Source organism: Drosophila virilis, chromosome 2, assembly GCF_030788295.1.
Source record: "Drosophila virilis strain 15010-1051.87 chromosome 2, Dvir_AGI_RSII-ME, whole genome shotgun sequence".
NCBI classification, from domain to species: domain Eukaryota; kingdom Metazoa; phylum Arthropoda; class Insecta; order Diptera; family Drosophilidae; genus Drosophila; species Drosophila virilis.
In genome coordinates, this window is record NC_091544.1 from 22,705,165 (window position 1) to 22,721,674 (window position 16,510).

The 16,510-nt window shown below is 39.9% G+C and overlaps 1 protein-coding gene across 1 annotated transcript; it reads left to right on the forward strand.

The window, feature by feature from the left end:
- The first annotated feature begins 640 nt into the window (after positions 1 to 640).
- Positions 641 to 15,523, forward strand: jumu (jumeau). The gene is made up of 4 exons (XM_002052998.4): positions 641 to 1,055; positions 12,837 to 14,620; positions 14,696 to 14,837; positions 14,903 to 15,523. The coding sequence occupies exons 1-4, from the start codon at positions 996 to 998 to the stop codon at positions 15,200 to 15,202; spliced, it is 2,286 nt and encodes a 761-aa protein (XP_002053034.1). The 5' UTR covers positions 641 to 995; the 3' UTR covers positions 15,203 to 15,523.
- The last annotated feature ends 987 nt before the right edge of the window (positions 15,524 to 16,510 follow it).

Sequence of the window (16,510 nt, forward strand, 5' to 3'; positions counted from 1 at the left end):
TTTTTTAGGAATACTGAAGTTAAGGCATTCTTTCATTGCATATAATAACAAATTTCTAATAAACAAATATCTAATAAATAGCAACAAATGTTATGCTCAAAATATCCGTAAGCTGGCTGTTGCTGCTCAATTGAGCGGTTAAGTTAACATTTACGATATTGGAGAACCAAAATATCGATATGTTATATACAATTTTCATTATTAAGCAACATAAATGTGTTTCAGATTTTATATGAAAATAATAATAAAGTGCTGCCAAATCCAATAACGCTCCCAAGCCCATTGAAAAAAAAATTACGTTTTCCATATTTTGCTTTTAATTTTTGCAATGGAATGGCCGTTATGATTTAAATTGAAATGCTCAAATTAATAGTTGGCCCATGAGCTGCTTAAAACGCATATATTGTAAAGGAATGGACAGTTTCAAAAACTGTTTAAAATATTTTGTTTAAAGTTTTACGGTGATAAGTTTTCAGTATTGATATCTTAACAAATTGTAGTGCTCTTGTAGTAACAATAAGTCCTAGTCGGCTTTAAATTATATCGATAGCACAACCGTATTTCTATTATCGTGCACAAATATCGTGTTCTCATCTATTGATTATCGAACTATCGATATCGTAGTACGCCATCAACATCCCTAGTCAAAAGCAACAACAAGGCCGAACAGAGCGGACGTGTGCGCGGTTCGGGATTTTGTGATTGCTTGTAAATATTATTTTTGCCGATAAAGGGAAGTCAATTAAAAAATAATTAAGAAATGTGCCAGTAGCAAAATAAAATAATGGTAAACAAAAATGTATTTAGTATAAAAAGTAATACAAGTGTATTATAAATCATAAAATACAAAGTGCAGAGAAAGAAACGGTTGTTCTCTTATACCGGACGCGTAACGGTTTTTGTACATACAAACGGATTAAGAAAGGAGACTTAAGGAAAGTGATCAAAACAAATCTCATGTGCAACAGTAAATCTGCAAATTAAAAGGCTACAACATGTTCGAATTGGAGGATTATTCAAGCAGTATTCACGAGGGTTTCTTCAGTAAATATGCAGTAAGTACAATTGTACGAGCATTAATGTACACACACACATGTGCGAGTATTTATTCAAGAAAAGCAAGAAAGCAACACAGACAAACAAAAATTAGCAAATTCATATTTGTCGGCCGGTAAGACATATAAGCACATTAACCAATACAACGATATATGCTTTTATCGTTCATTTTCAAATTTGTAACGTTCGTTTTTATGCGAATTCTCCGCAGTCTAAAAAGCAGAGCTCTCAGTATCAGCTCTCCAACGTTAATTTTTCCTAGTATTTCTGCACCTGCATTCCCCTGCCATCTGAACAGGGCCTCCACTGTTTCGTATTCGCCCCAAGAACAGTTTGCTTCGGACCCCTCTCTCACACTGTTATTGCGCGGCGAAGCATTGTTGTTGGGTTTTTGCTACGCTCGCTTTGTGCTCGTCGGCAGATTCGCTTTCGTAACGTTCAAATTTTAAATTTATATTCGCCAGCTCAACACAGCGAGTAGTTCGCACACTAATGTACACATGTATGTTATGCATATGTATGTACATATTTGCGATCGCTTTGCTTTGAATTTGCTCTTAAGTCCCACTCATTGGCACCGTTGATTTATGGGGGTGTTTAGGAGACAAACAGGCGTTCATAACCGGAACAGAGCCGTTGTTTAAAGTAGAGCCGATAATATTAAAGAGTATATTAAATCATACATTCTAATAAAATTGACTTCCTTTACTGAGGCTTTAAGCGGTTATTTTTTTTTCTTTTATGCCTCAGTATTTATATTTCGGGTTATTAACTTGGCTATAATTGTGTGTGGAGACCAAGTTTATGTTAGGGTGGCGCCAATGTTATGGCTGACTCAACAGCGGTCTGTTGTGTGTACTAAAAATTGTTTCCAGTAAAAGTAGCGGCGAAAACGTTGCTGTTGTTCGTTGAAGTTTGAGTTGCGGAAACGGGGGGGTTGGTTTTTGTTGTCATCATTTATATCAGCAGAATTCTTCTAATTCTAATTCTCCACTCGTGGCTTAACCTCGCTAAATGTACATTGTTGAATCATGCGTAAGTATTTAACATTTATTGTTGAACAATACATGGACATGTGCATGTGTATCTTCCGTATATGAGTATGTTTTGTCAGTGTTCTTTGAGCTGCTGCTTCGTTGGTTTGTCTCTTAGAGTATCTTCTGCTTTTGCGTTTTAAACTTTTTGAAGGCCAAACGTTCACCTCGATTTTGTTGGCGGCTGCCTTTTTTGTAGCTGGGGAAACGCACATTTGTCTTTTATTTATTTTTCGCATTTTAGAGCAAATTTGCACATGGGCCTCGCAGCAACACACTAACATGTTTAGTTAATATTAATAATCTTAGTCCTGACCTCCTACAAAGTTTTTGCATTTACTAGCATGATAAGCAGCGGCAATCTTTTATTGAAGCATGTGCGCCTGTTAAATGCAACATGTACCAACTCGCAAAAACTAGCACACAAACCGAACACACGCATTAGAGCAGCCACAAGTGTGATTCGTGTGTGTGTGTCTGTGTATGCATGCATGTATGTGTGTGCATGTTGTGAGTGAGGAGAAACAAAGAAACGCAAACACAGCGAAACGCTTTTATCTTATACGTTGCTTTCAAACTCTACAAGTTGTGAGGGGAAGAGAGTAAGACCGACCGCTCAACGGTCACCCATCAAAAGCTTTTTCTCTTGCTCTCCCTTAAAAAACAGAGGGCATACAAACACACAAACATACACATACATAAACTTCAAAGTTCAACGTGCCGACCGGCCGGCAAAATTGAGTTTGAGTGAGTAAATGAGACACCCACAAGCCACAGCACAAAACAAAAAAAAAAAAAAAAAAGAATAAACTCAAACTCACATTCATGTGAGGCAACCTGTCTCTCTTTTGGGCTGCCCGCGTTCGTTTGTTGCTTAAATATGAGCGCCCAGCTGTATGCCGCATAGATTTTCTCACGGCCCAGGCACCCGTGTACCGTGTGCAGTGACACGCTTTGGGATCCCATTTGGGGACAACTTATATTTAATTTAGATTTGATACTGATTCTGATACTGAATTGTGTGTATGCTTCGGATTCTTCTGGACCATAATGTAAATTACAAATAGGCGCTCATAAGAACGGAAAAGACATTAGTCGGCTGCAAAATGGCCGGGCATATGTCTCTTTATCCTACCTGCGCCTGGGATCTGATTTGGATTTGTGTGTCAGAGTCTCAAGCCATTAAAATTTTAAGGTGAAAGCGGCGCAAACAGAAATGTAACAGCCTGAGGTGAGGTAGTAGCAACTACAAAAGATGCACGGCAGCTGCAAAGGCGAAGGCACCAAAAAGGAATTACCGATAACACACAAACACACACACACACACACATACACAGGCGCACACAAATTAAAGAAAACCAAACAAAAATGCGGCATAGGAAATGCTGCACCCCAGGCGTAGTGTCTAGGACATAATTTGAGCCAAGGGTGCGACACTGAGTGTTCAACATGCTGCCTGCCGAATGCTCAATTGCATATGTATGTATGGATGTATGTACATGCATGTCAGCATGTATGCATATTTTCATTTCAATGTTGCACAACTCGAAAGGTTATCCAGGAGTCAGCAGCTGGTCCAAACCGAAGTTTCCAAATGTTTTGCCTTTCGTCTGCCTGCTGCCAATTTTGAACGCCTGTTCAATGCATTTTTATTTCGGCACATTTTTTCAAAAACCTTATTTTTCTTGTTTTTTTTTTTTTCAAACAAAGAGAGCAGACGTCGGGTAGACAGAGAGCGAGAGAGCGAGAGGAAACACTGAAACTCCTTCCCAATCGTTTGCATGCGTGTGTATGTACACATATGTATATGTACAAACACTCTTACCTATGCAGGTGATATGAATTACCACCCAAGAACATCGGCAAATAGAACCAATTAGAAGCAGGAAGTTTCCTTTCCGTTTGTGAATGCAGCTCACAACTTACAGAGTACCAACTATGTATTAATATTAACTTACATACATACATATACAAGCATATTTATTCGGAATGCATGTATGTATGTGTGTATGCGTGTATGCGTGTAGGTCTGTATTGACTACAGGGACAACCCCTGAGTTTCAATATTGCAGCTGCCGGCCGAACGCCCGGTCTATCCGCCTGGTTTGTCTGCCAGCCTGACAAAAGGTTATCGGAGCACACTCACACACATGTATGTACATATACACGTACGTACGCACTCATTTTAAATACATATACATACATATATTTAAAAAAACAAATGACGATCCATAAAAGTGAAGTATGAAGAGTAGGACAATCCGCAATTATTTATGTAATTTAGGGGGAAAACTCGTCACGAAAACTGTAACTTATTTTTTGCTTAGTTATTTACAAATCAAAAATACATTTAGTTGAAATTTAGAACAATTTTATAATTTATGTGTATTCATAGAATATATGTACATAGATATCTGGACATCGAAATATTCCAAATATATTTCCTACAGTAACGGGATTAATTTTTTTTACTCGAGATATTTATCTTCCCTTCAAAAGTTGGCATATGTCACCATCTTACCATAATATGCATTTGCAAAATATCTTGTGCCCGAATAGGATTACCCAGAACTTATCAACATATGTACATGTGTATGTAGGATATTTTTAACAGTAGGATCGAGCGAGTGCGCCGAATAAAGTTGGGTTCTTCTCTTCTTGTCCATGGTGAGGCAGCTGCCGCTTTTCAAGAACATTAAACGTAAATGTGCAACACCTGCCGTGCTCCAAATTAGTGTTGGACGGCAGGGGAAGAGCGCAGCAGTGCATTAGCTGGACATCGACATGGGCGGGAAAACGATTCCAGAGTACGACAAAAAGTCGCAGAACTTGTGGAAGCTGCAAAGGTTTAAATGCGCCGTGAATATTGCCCAAAATTAAGCTAGCCAGACACAAGATGTGTGCGATAGGTGTGGGTGCTTACATCCCACAACATTTTCGGGACTGATAAAAGAGCGTCCGCCTACATGGACAGCGTGCGTACATTTATGATATCCTGCTAAATTATGCAACTTATCATCGTTCGTGAAGCATGCGACGCGAGGCGTTGTGTATGCCGCATCTATTGATTTTCAGCATGAGCAGACGAGAACCAGGGCCGGGTCAATGAGACGGAATGTGTCCAAGGACACACGCTCATGGCCAACAAAAAACCGCCCCCACCGGCAAGTAACAGGCGCTAGCAGCTTTTTTGTAAAGTGCGTCTAAATGTGGAGTTGCGCCTAATAACCGAAACACGAAATGGCAAAACGTAGATGTTGAGAGTGTCTACTGTTAAACTGGCGCCTACTACCCTTTTTCGTAACAGAATTCAAGCAATACCCTCAGCTCAGCACAAAAAGTGCTCAGACGACCGCTGTACGCTGAGTTTTAGCTCGCTCTGTTGGTGTTTCATTTGCGGGATGTTTTGTTGCCAACTGTACTGCTTGTGCGCTCAACAGAGAACTCTGTTGTTGCGCGGTCGATGTTCTATGTTTTCATCGTAAAGAGCAGCAGAGTGTACTCAGTGAGTTCTCTTCCAATCGCTTTTAACATGAACAAGTCGTCAACGTCGCTGTTCGTTGCTCGCTGTTATGCATACACACGCACGCAACTTTGCGGTGTTTGTATTCCTGCTCTGTTCGTGGTGGAGCCGCTGCTGCGAAATTGTTGTTTATGTATGGCTTTATTCCCTTTTTGTTTTTTGTTTTTTTTTTTAATGGTCGTACGCACAAACACATCTACATATGCTGTATATATGTATATGTATGTGTATTTGTTCCCCTTTTTATCGTATATTTGCTGTTAACCGGCAGCCTGTCGCGTTTAGCTTCAAGTAAATGTTGCTGCAACATGTTTAGCTCGGCAACATTTTTATCGGTGGTTGATTTTAGCTCGACCAGTTGCCTGCCTGCACTTCAAACAAATATGAGAATATGTTTATGCAACATAATATATGTACATATGAATGTATGTAGGAGTTGGAAACAGAACTAGGAGTGGTCGAACTTACAATCAGTTAAATTAAACAGGCGAGTATAATGTTGGCATTATACTCATTTGGTAATATAAAATCACTTATCATATGCAACCCTGCTATGGATATTTAATCAACGATAGATTTATCGATAAAAATACAAGAAGGAGAAGCTCAGTTGTAAGCTAGAAGAGTCAATGAAAAGATGTGTTCGCTGTTGCTCGTTGTCTTTGAAATACATGTCGGAAAATGTACAATAATCATAAGTTTACGCTTGTTCACCAATTTCTCTAAATAAAATAATATGAACATAAAGAACTCAAGTGCTTGTGAAGGCCATCGAATGGTCATCCCTACAAATTTGGTGTCAGAAGTGGGATAGACAGAAATTGTGAAATTCGTAAATTGATTAACGAGTACAAACGTATGCAAGACTATTAATCGGAGCATAAAACGAAGCGGGTGCATGAAAATTCATTAAAATTCGTATGCCCTGGAAAAAATGGAAAAAGTCAAGAATCGTCTAGGATTAATGGCGACAGCGGCGAAGTATGCCTAGAGAGCTCTAGTAAGAGCGAGACAAACAGTCGTGTATTGCGTGACAGTGGTCGATAAGCGCAAGCGAGAAGGCGATGTTTTAAATTCTGCGTAGCAAAGGCTGGATAGCGCAAAATTTTCACTTCGTGATGAAATAAGAAGTTGCAGATCAAAGAGGCGAAGAGCGAAGAGCGCGGAATCTTTCAATAAAAGAGCGTGTGACTGGAACGTGCTTCAACACGACAACGATGATCACAGGGTGTATCAAGTTACAGATCAACAACAGAGTATGTTATTTCGTCATTATATGAAAATAATTAACTAGTTGTTGAGTAAAGAGTGTTAAATCAGTAAAAAATTTTCAAAGAATCAAATTATAACAAAGAAGAAATTAAGTGTAAGCAAACACAAAGTGAAAGTATAAGTTAAGACAGACGAATATAATAATTTAATAATTTCTAAAGTTGCTGAAAAAAAAAACTAAAATTTGATTCATAAGAGTTTAATTACTTATACCATTAAGTTAAGTACATTGAATTGTTTATTTGTAAGATTCAATTTTAAGCATTGTGAAAAGCGAGCAACGACGATAACAAAATGAACAGAGACGAAATTTTGGCGTTAAGAGTTAACGAATTAAAAGAAAAGTTATCGGCACTTAGTTTGGTAACAACAGGTAGAAAGCAAACTTTGCAAGACCGACTTTTAGAATATTATGGGTTGCAGGTTGACGATAATGAATCTGAGTATGACGATGCTGGGTCGGCTCATACCCGTCAAAGCTCACCAATGCAGATAGTCCGAACAACGTTTACATTACGCGACATTGAAGATTCACTCTCGCAATTCAATGGGTCAAATCAACCAGCTGTTGAAAAATGGATTCATGAATTTGAAGATAACGCTTTGGCAGTGCAGTGGAACGACCTTCAGAAATTTATTTACTCAAAGCAATTACTAAAAGGTGCAGCAAAATTATTCGTGCGCAGTCAGCATGGAATTTCAGATTGGATATCTTTAAAGCAAGCGCTATTGGAAGAATTTGGGACGGTAGTTTCATCAATAGACGTCCACCGCATGTTGCGGAATAGGCGTAAGCGTCAAGGTGAAGATTATATAGAATATCTGTATAGCCTTATGGAAATTGGCGGACCTCTTAACCTGGATGACTCAAGCCTGATAGAATATTTTATTGAGGGAATACCTGACTCGAGGAGTAACAAAAGTAATCTGTATCAGGCCAAGACTCTGCAGCAACTAAAAGAACAAATCAAGGTATATGAGAAAATCCGTAGTAGTCGCCCTCAAGCGTCTAATACGGGTAGGATGCATAACGATACCGAAGAAAAGAAACCTGACTTGAATAAAGAACGAATTAAGAAATGTTTCAAATGCGGCGATCCATCACATCTAGCCAGAGAATGTAGACAGCCAATAAAATGTTACAAGTGTGCTCAACCAGGGCATAAGGCAGCTAACTGTTCAGGATCGCGTGCAGTGGAGAAGAAAGAAGGCCAAAATGCGAACACGATGATAAACAAGGCCAACAGTAGTGGAAAATGCATTTTTAAGGAGTTGTCTTGTAAGAACATATGCTTCTCTGCATTAATCGATACAGGCTGTGACCTCTGTCTGATACGCGATGATATCCTTAAAGAGCTAGGAAAAGTTGAACTGAATAATGAAAAACAGTGTCTTGTTGGTATCTGTAATAGTGAGCTAAATACACTGGGAAGCTTTGTCACTCAAGTCGAAGTTGATGGTATCTTACTGGATATAACCTTTCATGTTACGAGCAGAGACGACATCCAATACTCAGCTGTAATAGGAAACAGCGTATTGAAGCAAGCGGACTTAATAGTATCGGAAAATTTCGTAGAATTTCGACCCAAAGTGAAGGACAATGCAAACGAGAGAGTAATTGACAAGACATCAACAATAACAGAAGATACTGTCGAAAATAAGAAGCCAGACATAGAGCTTTTACAAGAATTCAAAGATGTATGTTTTTTTGCAGAAAATCAGGAGGCTGAGATCGATCTACATCACTTAGAAAAACCTGTTGCAGACGCAGTTCAAGCAATAATTAAAAACTATTCACCTGAAATGAAGAAGAAATGTCCAATTGAAATGAAAATTTTGTTAAATGATGAGCGTCCAGTTTTCGAACGCCCAAGGCGCATATCACATGCGGACAAGTCTATTGTCGATTCGCAAATCAAAACTTGGCTAGAAGAAAAGATCATACAGCCAAGTACATCGGAGTATGCATCTCCTGTTGTCCTCGTTCCGAAAAAAGATGGTACCAAAAGATTGTGCTGTGACTACAGGCGTCTAAACGAAAAGATCGCGAGGGACAATTTTCCAATGCCCTTAATAGACGATGTGATTGAGAGATTGCAGGGCCAAAGTGTGTTTACTACACTTGATCTCGCAAACGGATTTTTTCATGTTCCAATTGAGCCAAATTCGAGAAAATTTACATCATTTGTAACAAGTGCAGGGCAATATGAATTCCTGTTCGTCCCTTTTGGAATATCGAACTCCCCAGCTGTATTTTCCAGATTCATTCATGCAATTCTTGTAGATCTGGTACAGGATGGTACAGTCGTAACTTATATGGATGATCTTATAATTCCCTCCAAGGATATAGATGAAGGTATCCAAAAGTTAAAGCGCGTACTGGACAGAGCAGCAGAGTTTAACTTGCGTATTAAGTGGAGCAAGTGCCAGTTTCTCATGAAGGAAGTTGACTTTTTAGGGTACGTTATACAGGGAGGCACAATAAGACCATCTGCAAGAAAAACCCAGGCAGTTCAAAATTTTCCTATACCGCATGACCGAAAGAGTTTGCAGCGTTTTCTCGGATTAACATCGTACTTTAGGCGCTTTGTAGAAGACTATGCGCTGATAGCCAAACCGCTCTCCGATTTGTTACGGAAAGACGTGCAATTTAAAGTTGATGAAGAACAACTAGTCGCATTCAGGCAATTAAAATCAGCATTAGTTAGTACTCCAGTATTGCGATTATATAATCCGAAAGCCAAGACTGAAGTGCATACGGACGCCTCAATGAATGGTTATGGTGGTGTACTCTTGCAAAAAGACTCGGACGATCAATTGTTGCATCCAATTCAATATTTAAGTCGGAAAACAAAACCCTCAGAAGAGAAGTATCATTCTTATGAGCTTGAGGTGCTGGCTATAGTCGAGGCCTTGAAAAAGTGGCGCGTTTACTTACTTGGCATAAAATTTAAGATTGTGACCGACTGTAACGCTTTCGCTTTGACCATAAAAAAACGTGGAGATATTCCATTGAGAGTCTCGCGTTGGGCACTCTTCCTTCAAGATTTTGACTACAGTATTGAGCATCGAAATGGCAGCAAAATGAGGCATGTTGATGCTTTAAGCCGCGTATCCTGTCTTATGCTTGAAGACTCACTGCAGCACAGATTGCAGCAAGCACAAGCGAGAGATGATTGGGTCCGAGCGGTGCTAACTGTTTTGGATTGTAGCACATACGAAGATTTTTATGTTAGGCATGGTATTTTATACAAGGATCCCATCAAGGAACTTATAGTAGTACCATCGCTGATGGAAGACGAAATCATAAGAATTGCACACAAGCAAGGGCATTTCTCAGCAAAACGAACTCAAGAAGCAATCGAGAAGACATTCTATATTCCGCAGCTATCGTCAAAAGTGCCAAAAATTGTAAAAAGTTGCGTAGAATGCATAATATCTGAGAGCAAATCAGGCAAGAAAGAAGGGTTTTTGGCACCAATTGACAAAGAAGACAAGCCCTTAGGCACGTACCATGTGGATCATGTCGGTCCAATAGAACAGACAAGTAAAAACTATAACTATATTCTAGTGATAGTCGATGCGTTTTCAAAATTTGTTTGGCTCTATCCAACAAAAAATACCACCGCAGAAGGAGTTGTAGATCGACTAAGACGGCAGGCAGCAGTGTTTGGAAATCCTAAGCGCATAATATCAGATAGGGGTGCAGCTTTCGTTTCAAACCTGTTCAAGGAGTACTGTGAAACAGAAGGTATACAGCATCTTACGATAGCTACAGGAGTTCCAAGAGGAAACGGCCAGGTAGAACGTATACACAAAATCGTAATACCAATGTTGTCTAAACTATGTCGTGAAAATCCTTGTAGCTGGTATAAGCATATTGATATCGTTCAACAAACAATCAACAGTACGCCGCCAAGAAGCACTAAAGTTTCACCGTTTAGATTGTTGACTGGTGTGGAGATGAAACTTAAAAGAATATCGGACTTGCAAGAACTATTAGAAGAAGCTGCTATAGAGGAGCTAAGTAACGAAAGAGAAGAAGTTCGTAAAGAAGCGCGGCAAAATATAGCAAAAATACAGCAGGAAAACCGAAAATCTTTTAATAAACATCGCAAAAAAGAGTCCAATTATAAAATAAACGAACTTGTAGCCATTAAGAGAACACAGTATGGTACTGGTTTAAAATTGAAACCTAAATTCTTTGGTCCATATAAAATAGTAAAGATTCAAAACCATGGTAGATATGACGTAGAAAAGGTAGGCGACCACGAAGGTCCAGGGAAAACTACAACTGTAGCAGAATACATGAAAAAATGGGAGCCAAATGCTAATTTAACAGAAGAGTCGTCATTCGGGTCGAATGAAGAGTCAGGATGGCCGAGTGTAGGAGTTGGAAACAGAACTAGGAGTGGTCGAACTTACAATCAGTTAAATTAAACAGGCGAGTATAATGTTGGCATTATACTCATTTGGTAATATAAAATCACTTATCATATGCAACCCTGCTATGGATATTTAATCAACGATAGATTTATCGATAAAAATACAAGAAGGAGAAGCTCAGTTGTAAGCTAGAAGAGTCAATGAAAAGATGTGTTCGCTGTTGCTCGTTGTCTTTGAAATACATGTCGGAAAATGTACAATAATCATAAGTTTACGCTTGTTCACCAATTTCTCTAAATAAAATAATATGAACATAAAGAACTCAAGTGCTTGTGAAGGCCATCGAATGGTCATCCCTACATGTATGCATGCATATAAGACAACTAAGCTTGCGGCTGTAAATTGTAGCATAAATACTGTAAATTTGATATTTGAGCTAGACCAAGAAATAATTATGTATGTGCATATGTACCTAAGTATGCTTGTACTTATATTTACATTCTCAGCAGCCACTTCAGCCTGTGATTGTATAAAACTTTCAATTTTACTGATTTCCGGTTTATGATGGTTGCCTCCTCTGACTCAAATATACATACATGCTTACATACATACATATGTATGCATGTATACGTATATGTTCCAAGTTCAGGCGCTATTATGCACATGTGCGTATGTGTGTGCATGTTTTGAATGCATGTGCTGTAAGTCAATTTTGTTGTTGCTGGACATTACTTTGGCGCCGAGTTACATACATACATACATACAAATATATATGTTGATATGTATATGTGTGTGTGTGTGTATGCATATATGTAAGTATGTACAGAAGTATGTTTTGTGCCATATGCAGCCTGTGCCTGCCTTTCGTTGCCTGCCTTGAGCGTAAAACTGGTTTGAACAACGGCTCCTGCTTCTTTCCCATGAACATCGCAGTTCTTGTTGTTACCGCACGTAGAAAAGGAAAAGTGTATACATACATGCATACATACATACATATTAATGTATACATATACGAAATGCATGTTTGTGTGATGGAATGCGTAACGAACGTCAACAAGTTGCACGTTGAGAAGAAATATGTAAACATGCATTCAATATATTGTGGAAAACAATATCTATATTTTATTTTGAAAATCTAACGACAGTTGGCAGCATTTTTAACACTGTTGAGCGTAAAGTTTGGTCACACCGTTTTTCAAGTCACGCCGACGATTAAATACCCTTGTAGTCATTCGCCTTACGATTAAGCAGATATGTGAAGCTCTATAATGCTGAGTCTGGTGAAAATGTGGAACACCAAATATTTTGCCCCACGATCTTGATAAGATTTGGCTCTTATTGAGCAGCTATCTCTATAACTAGTAAATGAAGAGTCTGGTCAAGATATCTTACCACACATAAAGTTGTTCTTTAAAAAACTGAATAAGCTTGATAATACACCACAAAGGCTTGAGAAGCTGTCGTCTAGGTGAACATAATCTGACAAAGATCTAATGAATTGTTAAGAAGCAGACAAGAGTGCTTGCGAATAAATTAGATAATTTATAATGTATATTTGCCAACAGGAAGCGGCGGGGCCTTCGCTGGACTTTTATGTGTCCGACTCCATGCAGGATATGTTGGATGTGGACATAAGGGCAGAGATTGCGAACGTTGTGGGCAGCTCAAGTGACTTGACCTCCTCGCTCGATCACGCACTGGAAGCCATTTCGGCTATAAACAATAGTAACAACAACAGCAGCAATATATCATCGTCGACACACAATGCAAATGCAAATCTGCTGGCCAGCAGTGCGCTGCACGCCTCTCCCACAGCCAAGTGGATGGGTTCTTGCGCCAATTTCTGGTCCACAGCCGATTATTATGCGGATGTTGGGGCATGTGTCAATCCGATATCCGTGATGCCGCTAATCAACTCAAACTCCGGCTCGAATTCCTTGCTTGGCTCTGGATCGCCCCAAAAGTCGCGTGGTGCCCAGTCGACGCAGAGCAGAGCGGGATCTGCGGCTGGACAGGCGCCGCCCGCCTCTCCATGCGATCAGCACAAATCGCATTTGACCTTCTCGCCAGCACAGATGAAAGTAAGCGCCGGTTCGATGCGCAGAGAGCAGGTGATGGCGCACATACCCAAGCAAATTTCGGCTCTGCCAATTTCGTCGTCGGCTGCGACCGGCGGTGGTACCACGGCGCCGGCTACAATGGCAACCAATTCTGCACTGCAGCGTCGCAGTTCATCGGCAGTGGATGCTGTGCGCAAGGATCTGGGCACTGAGCTGCGCAAGGTGCAGTCCGGCTTGGAAGAGACAAAAGCCACTGCCAAAAACACCAGCCTGCTTACGGCTGGCGGCGCTACCAACACCATTAAGCTGGGTCCCGGCATTGGTGGCCTGACCTTTGCCAACAGCGCCACATACAACAAGCTGAAGCAGCAAACGTCGGCAAAGTCCCCCAACGGCGCACCGCTCACCTCCAATGGCAACATCGTGCTCAAGCGGGATCGTGAAGCGAGTCCGTTGCATAACATTACGACGCTGCACGCGGGCGGTGTTCAGAAACGTGGCAATGCGCCCAAAAGCATTGCATCGGCGGCCCACTCGCCGCATCATCAGATGCATGTGCAGAGCAGCATTGGGTCGCCCTCGTCCACTTGCTCCTCTACTACTGGCCGTCCCACAACGTCATCCTCACCGTTGTCCTTTGCCGCGCTGAGCAACAACAGTTTCAACAGCAACAATAACAACAACAATATCAACAACAATATCAACAACAACAACAACAGCAGCAGTAACAATATCAAGCCACTGCAGCAGAAGGTGAAGCTGCCGGCGGCCATGAACAGCGCATTTCCGAAGCCCGCTTACTCCTACTCCTGCCTTATTGCGCTGGCGCTCAAGAATTCGCGTGCAGGCTCACTGCCCGTATCGGAAATCTACAGTTTCTTATGCCAGCACTTTCCCTATTTTGAGAATGCTCCTAGCGGCTGGAAGAACAGCGTGCGCCACAATTTGTCGCTGAATAAATGCTTTGAGAAGATTGAGCGGCCGGCAACGAACGGAAATCAACGCAAGGGATGCCGCTGGGCCATGAATCCAGAACGTATCTGTAAGATGGATGAGGAGGTGCAAAAGTGGTCGCGCAAGGATCCAGGCGCAATACGCGGCGCTATGGTTTATCCCGAGCATTTGGAGGCCCTGGAGCGTGGCGAAATGAAGCATGGATCGGCCGATTCTGATGTGGAGCTGGATTCGCAATCTGAGATTGAGGAATCTTCTGATTTAGAGGAGCACGACTTTGATGACACTATGATCGATGCGATGCTAGTCGAAGAAGAGGACAATGATAATGTTGAGTAAGTTAAACGAAAAATGAAACCCGATACAGTATTTTCCATGAACACTATTAACACATTAACTTCAATTTCTAGCTGGACGAACAGTGATGATGAAGATAACGTTCAGGAGGATCACGTGCTTCATGAGTATGAGCCAAGCAATCAATCTGCCAATCACCTGCCAACTGATCATCATCTGCTAGTCGCGCAGAAGAGCGCCGAATTCGACATTGAGGTGAGATTGATAAACTTACAAGTGCTCATGCTTATGTTAATGATTCGTAATCTTATTCCCTGCAGGTTGACGAGCTGTACGATGCTATCGATATTGAGGATGACAAGCAGGCAGTGCGTCACGCTATTGCCCACGGTCAAAAATCGAGCATCATTGAGCTTAACCCAGCCGATCTGAATGCGAATGATGGCTATCGGTCGCCCAAGCGCGCACGGCTTGACATTAACTATGCCATCGGTCCTGCCGGTGAGCTCGAGCAGAAATATGGCCAGAAAGTTAAGGTGCAGCAGGTGCATCAAGTGATGCAGCAGCAGCCGCCCACATACAATCGTCGAAAGATGCCTCTAGTTAATCGCATCATATAGGGGAACAGACTTCCTTTTATACATACATATATATTATTCACACTAAGTGTTAGGTTTACGTTTAAGGCTCACCCATCAGTTACGCTTAAAACTTTAATCCTAAGTTGATTTTTGTGTGTGCACTGTGCAGTTTCGCTCTATATAAACACACTCGAGTTTAAGTACGTGTGTATGTAGCTCGATCCTATCGATTAAAATAGGTTTGTTATTCAATTCGGCCGCGCGCTTTGTAGTCGCTAATAGCAATTGTGTCGCAATACAATATTTCCATGTATATTGAAAGGGATCTTTCAAATAAATGTCTATGTTTCAAGCATTCAACTAATATGTGACACATAACTAGGAAGTGCCGTTAACAAATATTTGACGCTTGAGGGAAAACTCAAGAAATAATTGTAATAATATAGTATTTGTAATTGTTTAATCTCTCGAATCCAACAATGACGAAACATAAATTATGTTAATTGTTTTCCAAAATCTTGACTATAAAGAGAATTTTTGAAATTGATCTCCAACGAAAAAAATAATTTTATGATAATCTATGTTGTAATTACTATTGACGATTGTTTTCTTTACAAATCATGCCTGCTTCTGGCTAACGAAAAAGATAACAAGAATAATTGTAAAAATCGAACGCAACAAAAATTGAAATGGTTTTCTACTTAAATGCAAACATAAAAATGTTGGACAACGAAAAATGAAGCACTCACCGTTTACAAATATTTACACACTTGTTAACTGTACATAAAAATGGCATTTATAAGCATTTTCAGCGAATTTTCTATATAAATATTTGTGAAGGTAATGTTGAAAACAACCACCCAAAACTTGCCGGTCCAGTATTCATGTGACAGATGTTGGTAGAATCATACCAAGTATATACTATATATTTATATATATAAGATTATAATTAAAGTGCGAATTCTCGTATTAATAATTGAAAGTAGAGTCAATTACATTTTTGAAATATATTATATATTACATATATGGTATGTAAATATTTTTTACCCAAAAAGATTGTATACTACTTTAGCTGTAAATGAAATGTATATTAATATCAACCAAAACCGAGCAGCATTGCAAGAATTCCAAACGAATTGTCAAAATTCTCCAACTGAAAAGACTTGAAAACACCGTATACAGCCGAACATTCAGGACTCAGTTTACATGAATGTAAACAAGACCTCAGATTTTAAATACAAAGTACAAACAGTTTTTAAGTTAACTGAAATAAGGTTATTGCAAGTTACAAATAATGTAAATGATTATTACGATCGATCGATATATTTGAAGCCATCAAAAATGTTT

Excerpts from the sequence above, each read along its gene's own strand:
- jumu (XM_002052998.4), top strand. The coding sequence starts at position 996 with ATGTTCGAATTGGAGGATTATTCAAGCAGTATTCACGAGGGTTTCTTC. Across the intron at positions 1,056-12,836 it reads GTTTCTTCAGTAAATATGCA|GAAGCGGCGGGGCCTTCGCT; the intron begins GTAAGTACAATT and ends ATTTGCCAACAG. Across the intron at positions 14,621-14,695 it reads GAGGACAATGATAATGTTGA|CTGGACGAACAGTGATGATG; the intron begins GTAAGTTAAACG and ends TTCAATTTCTAG.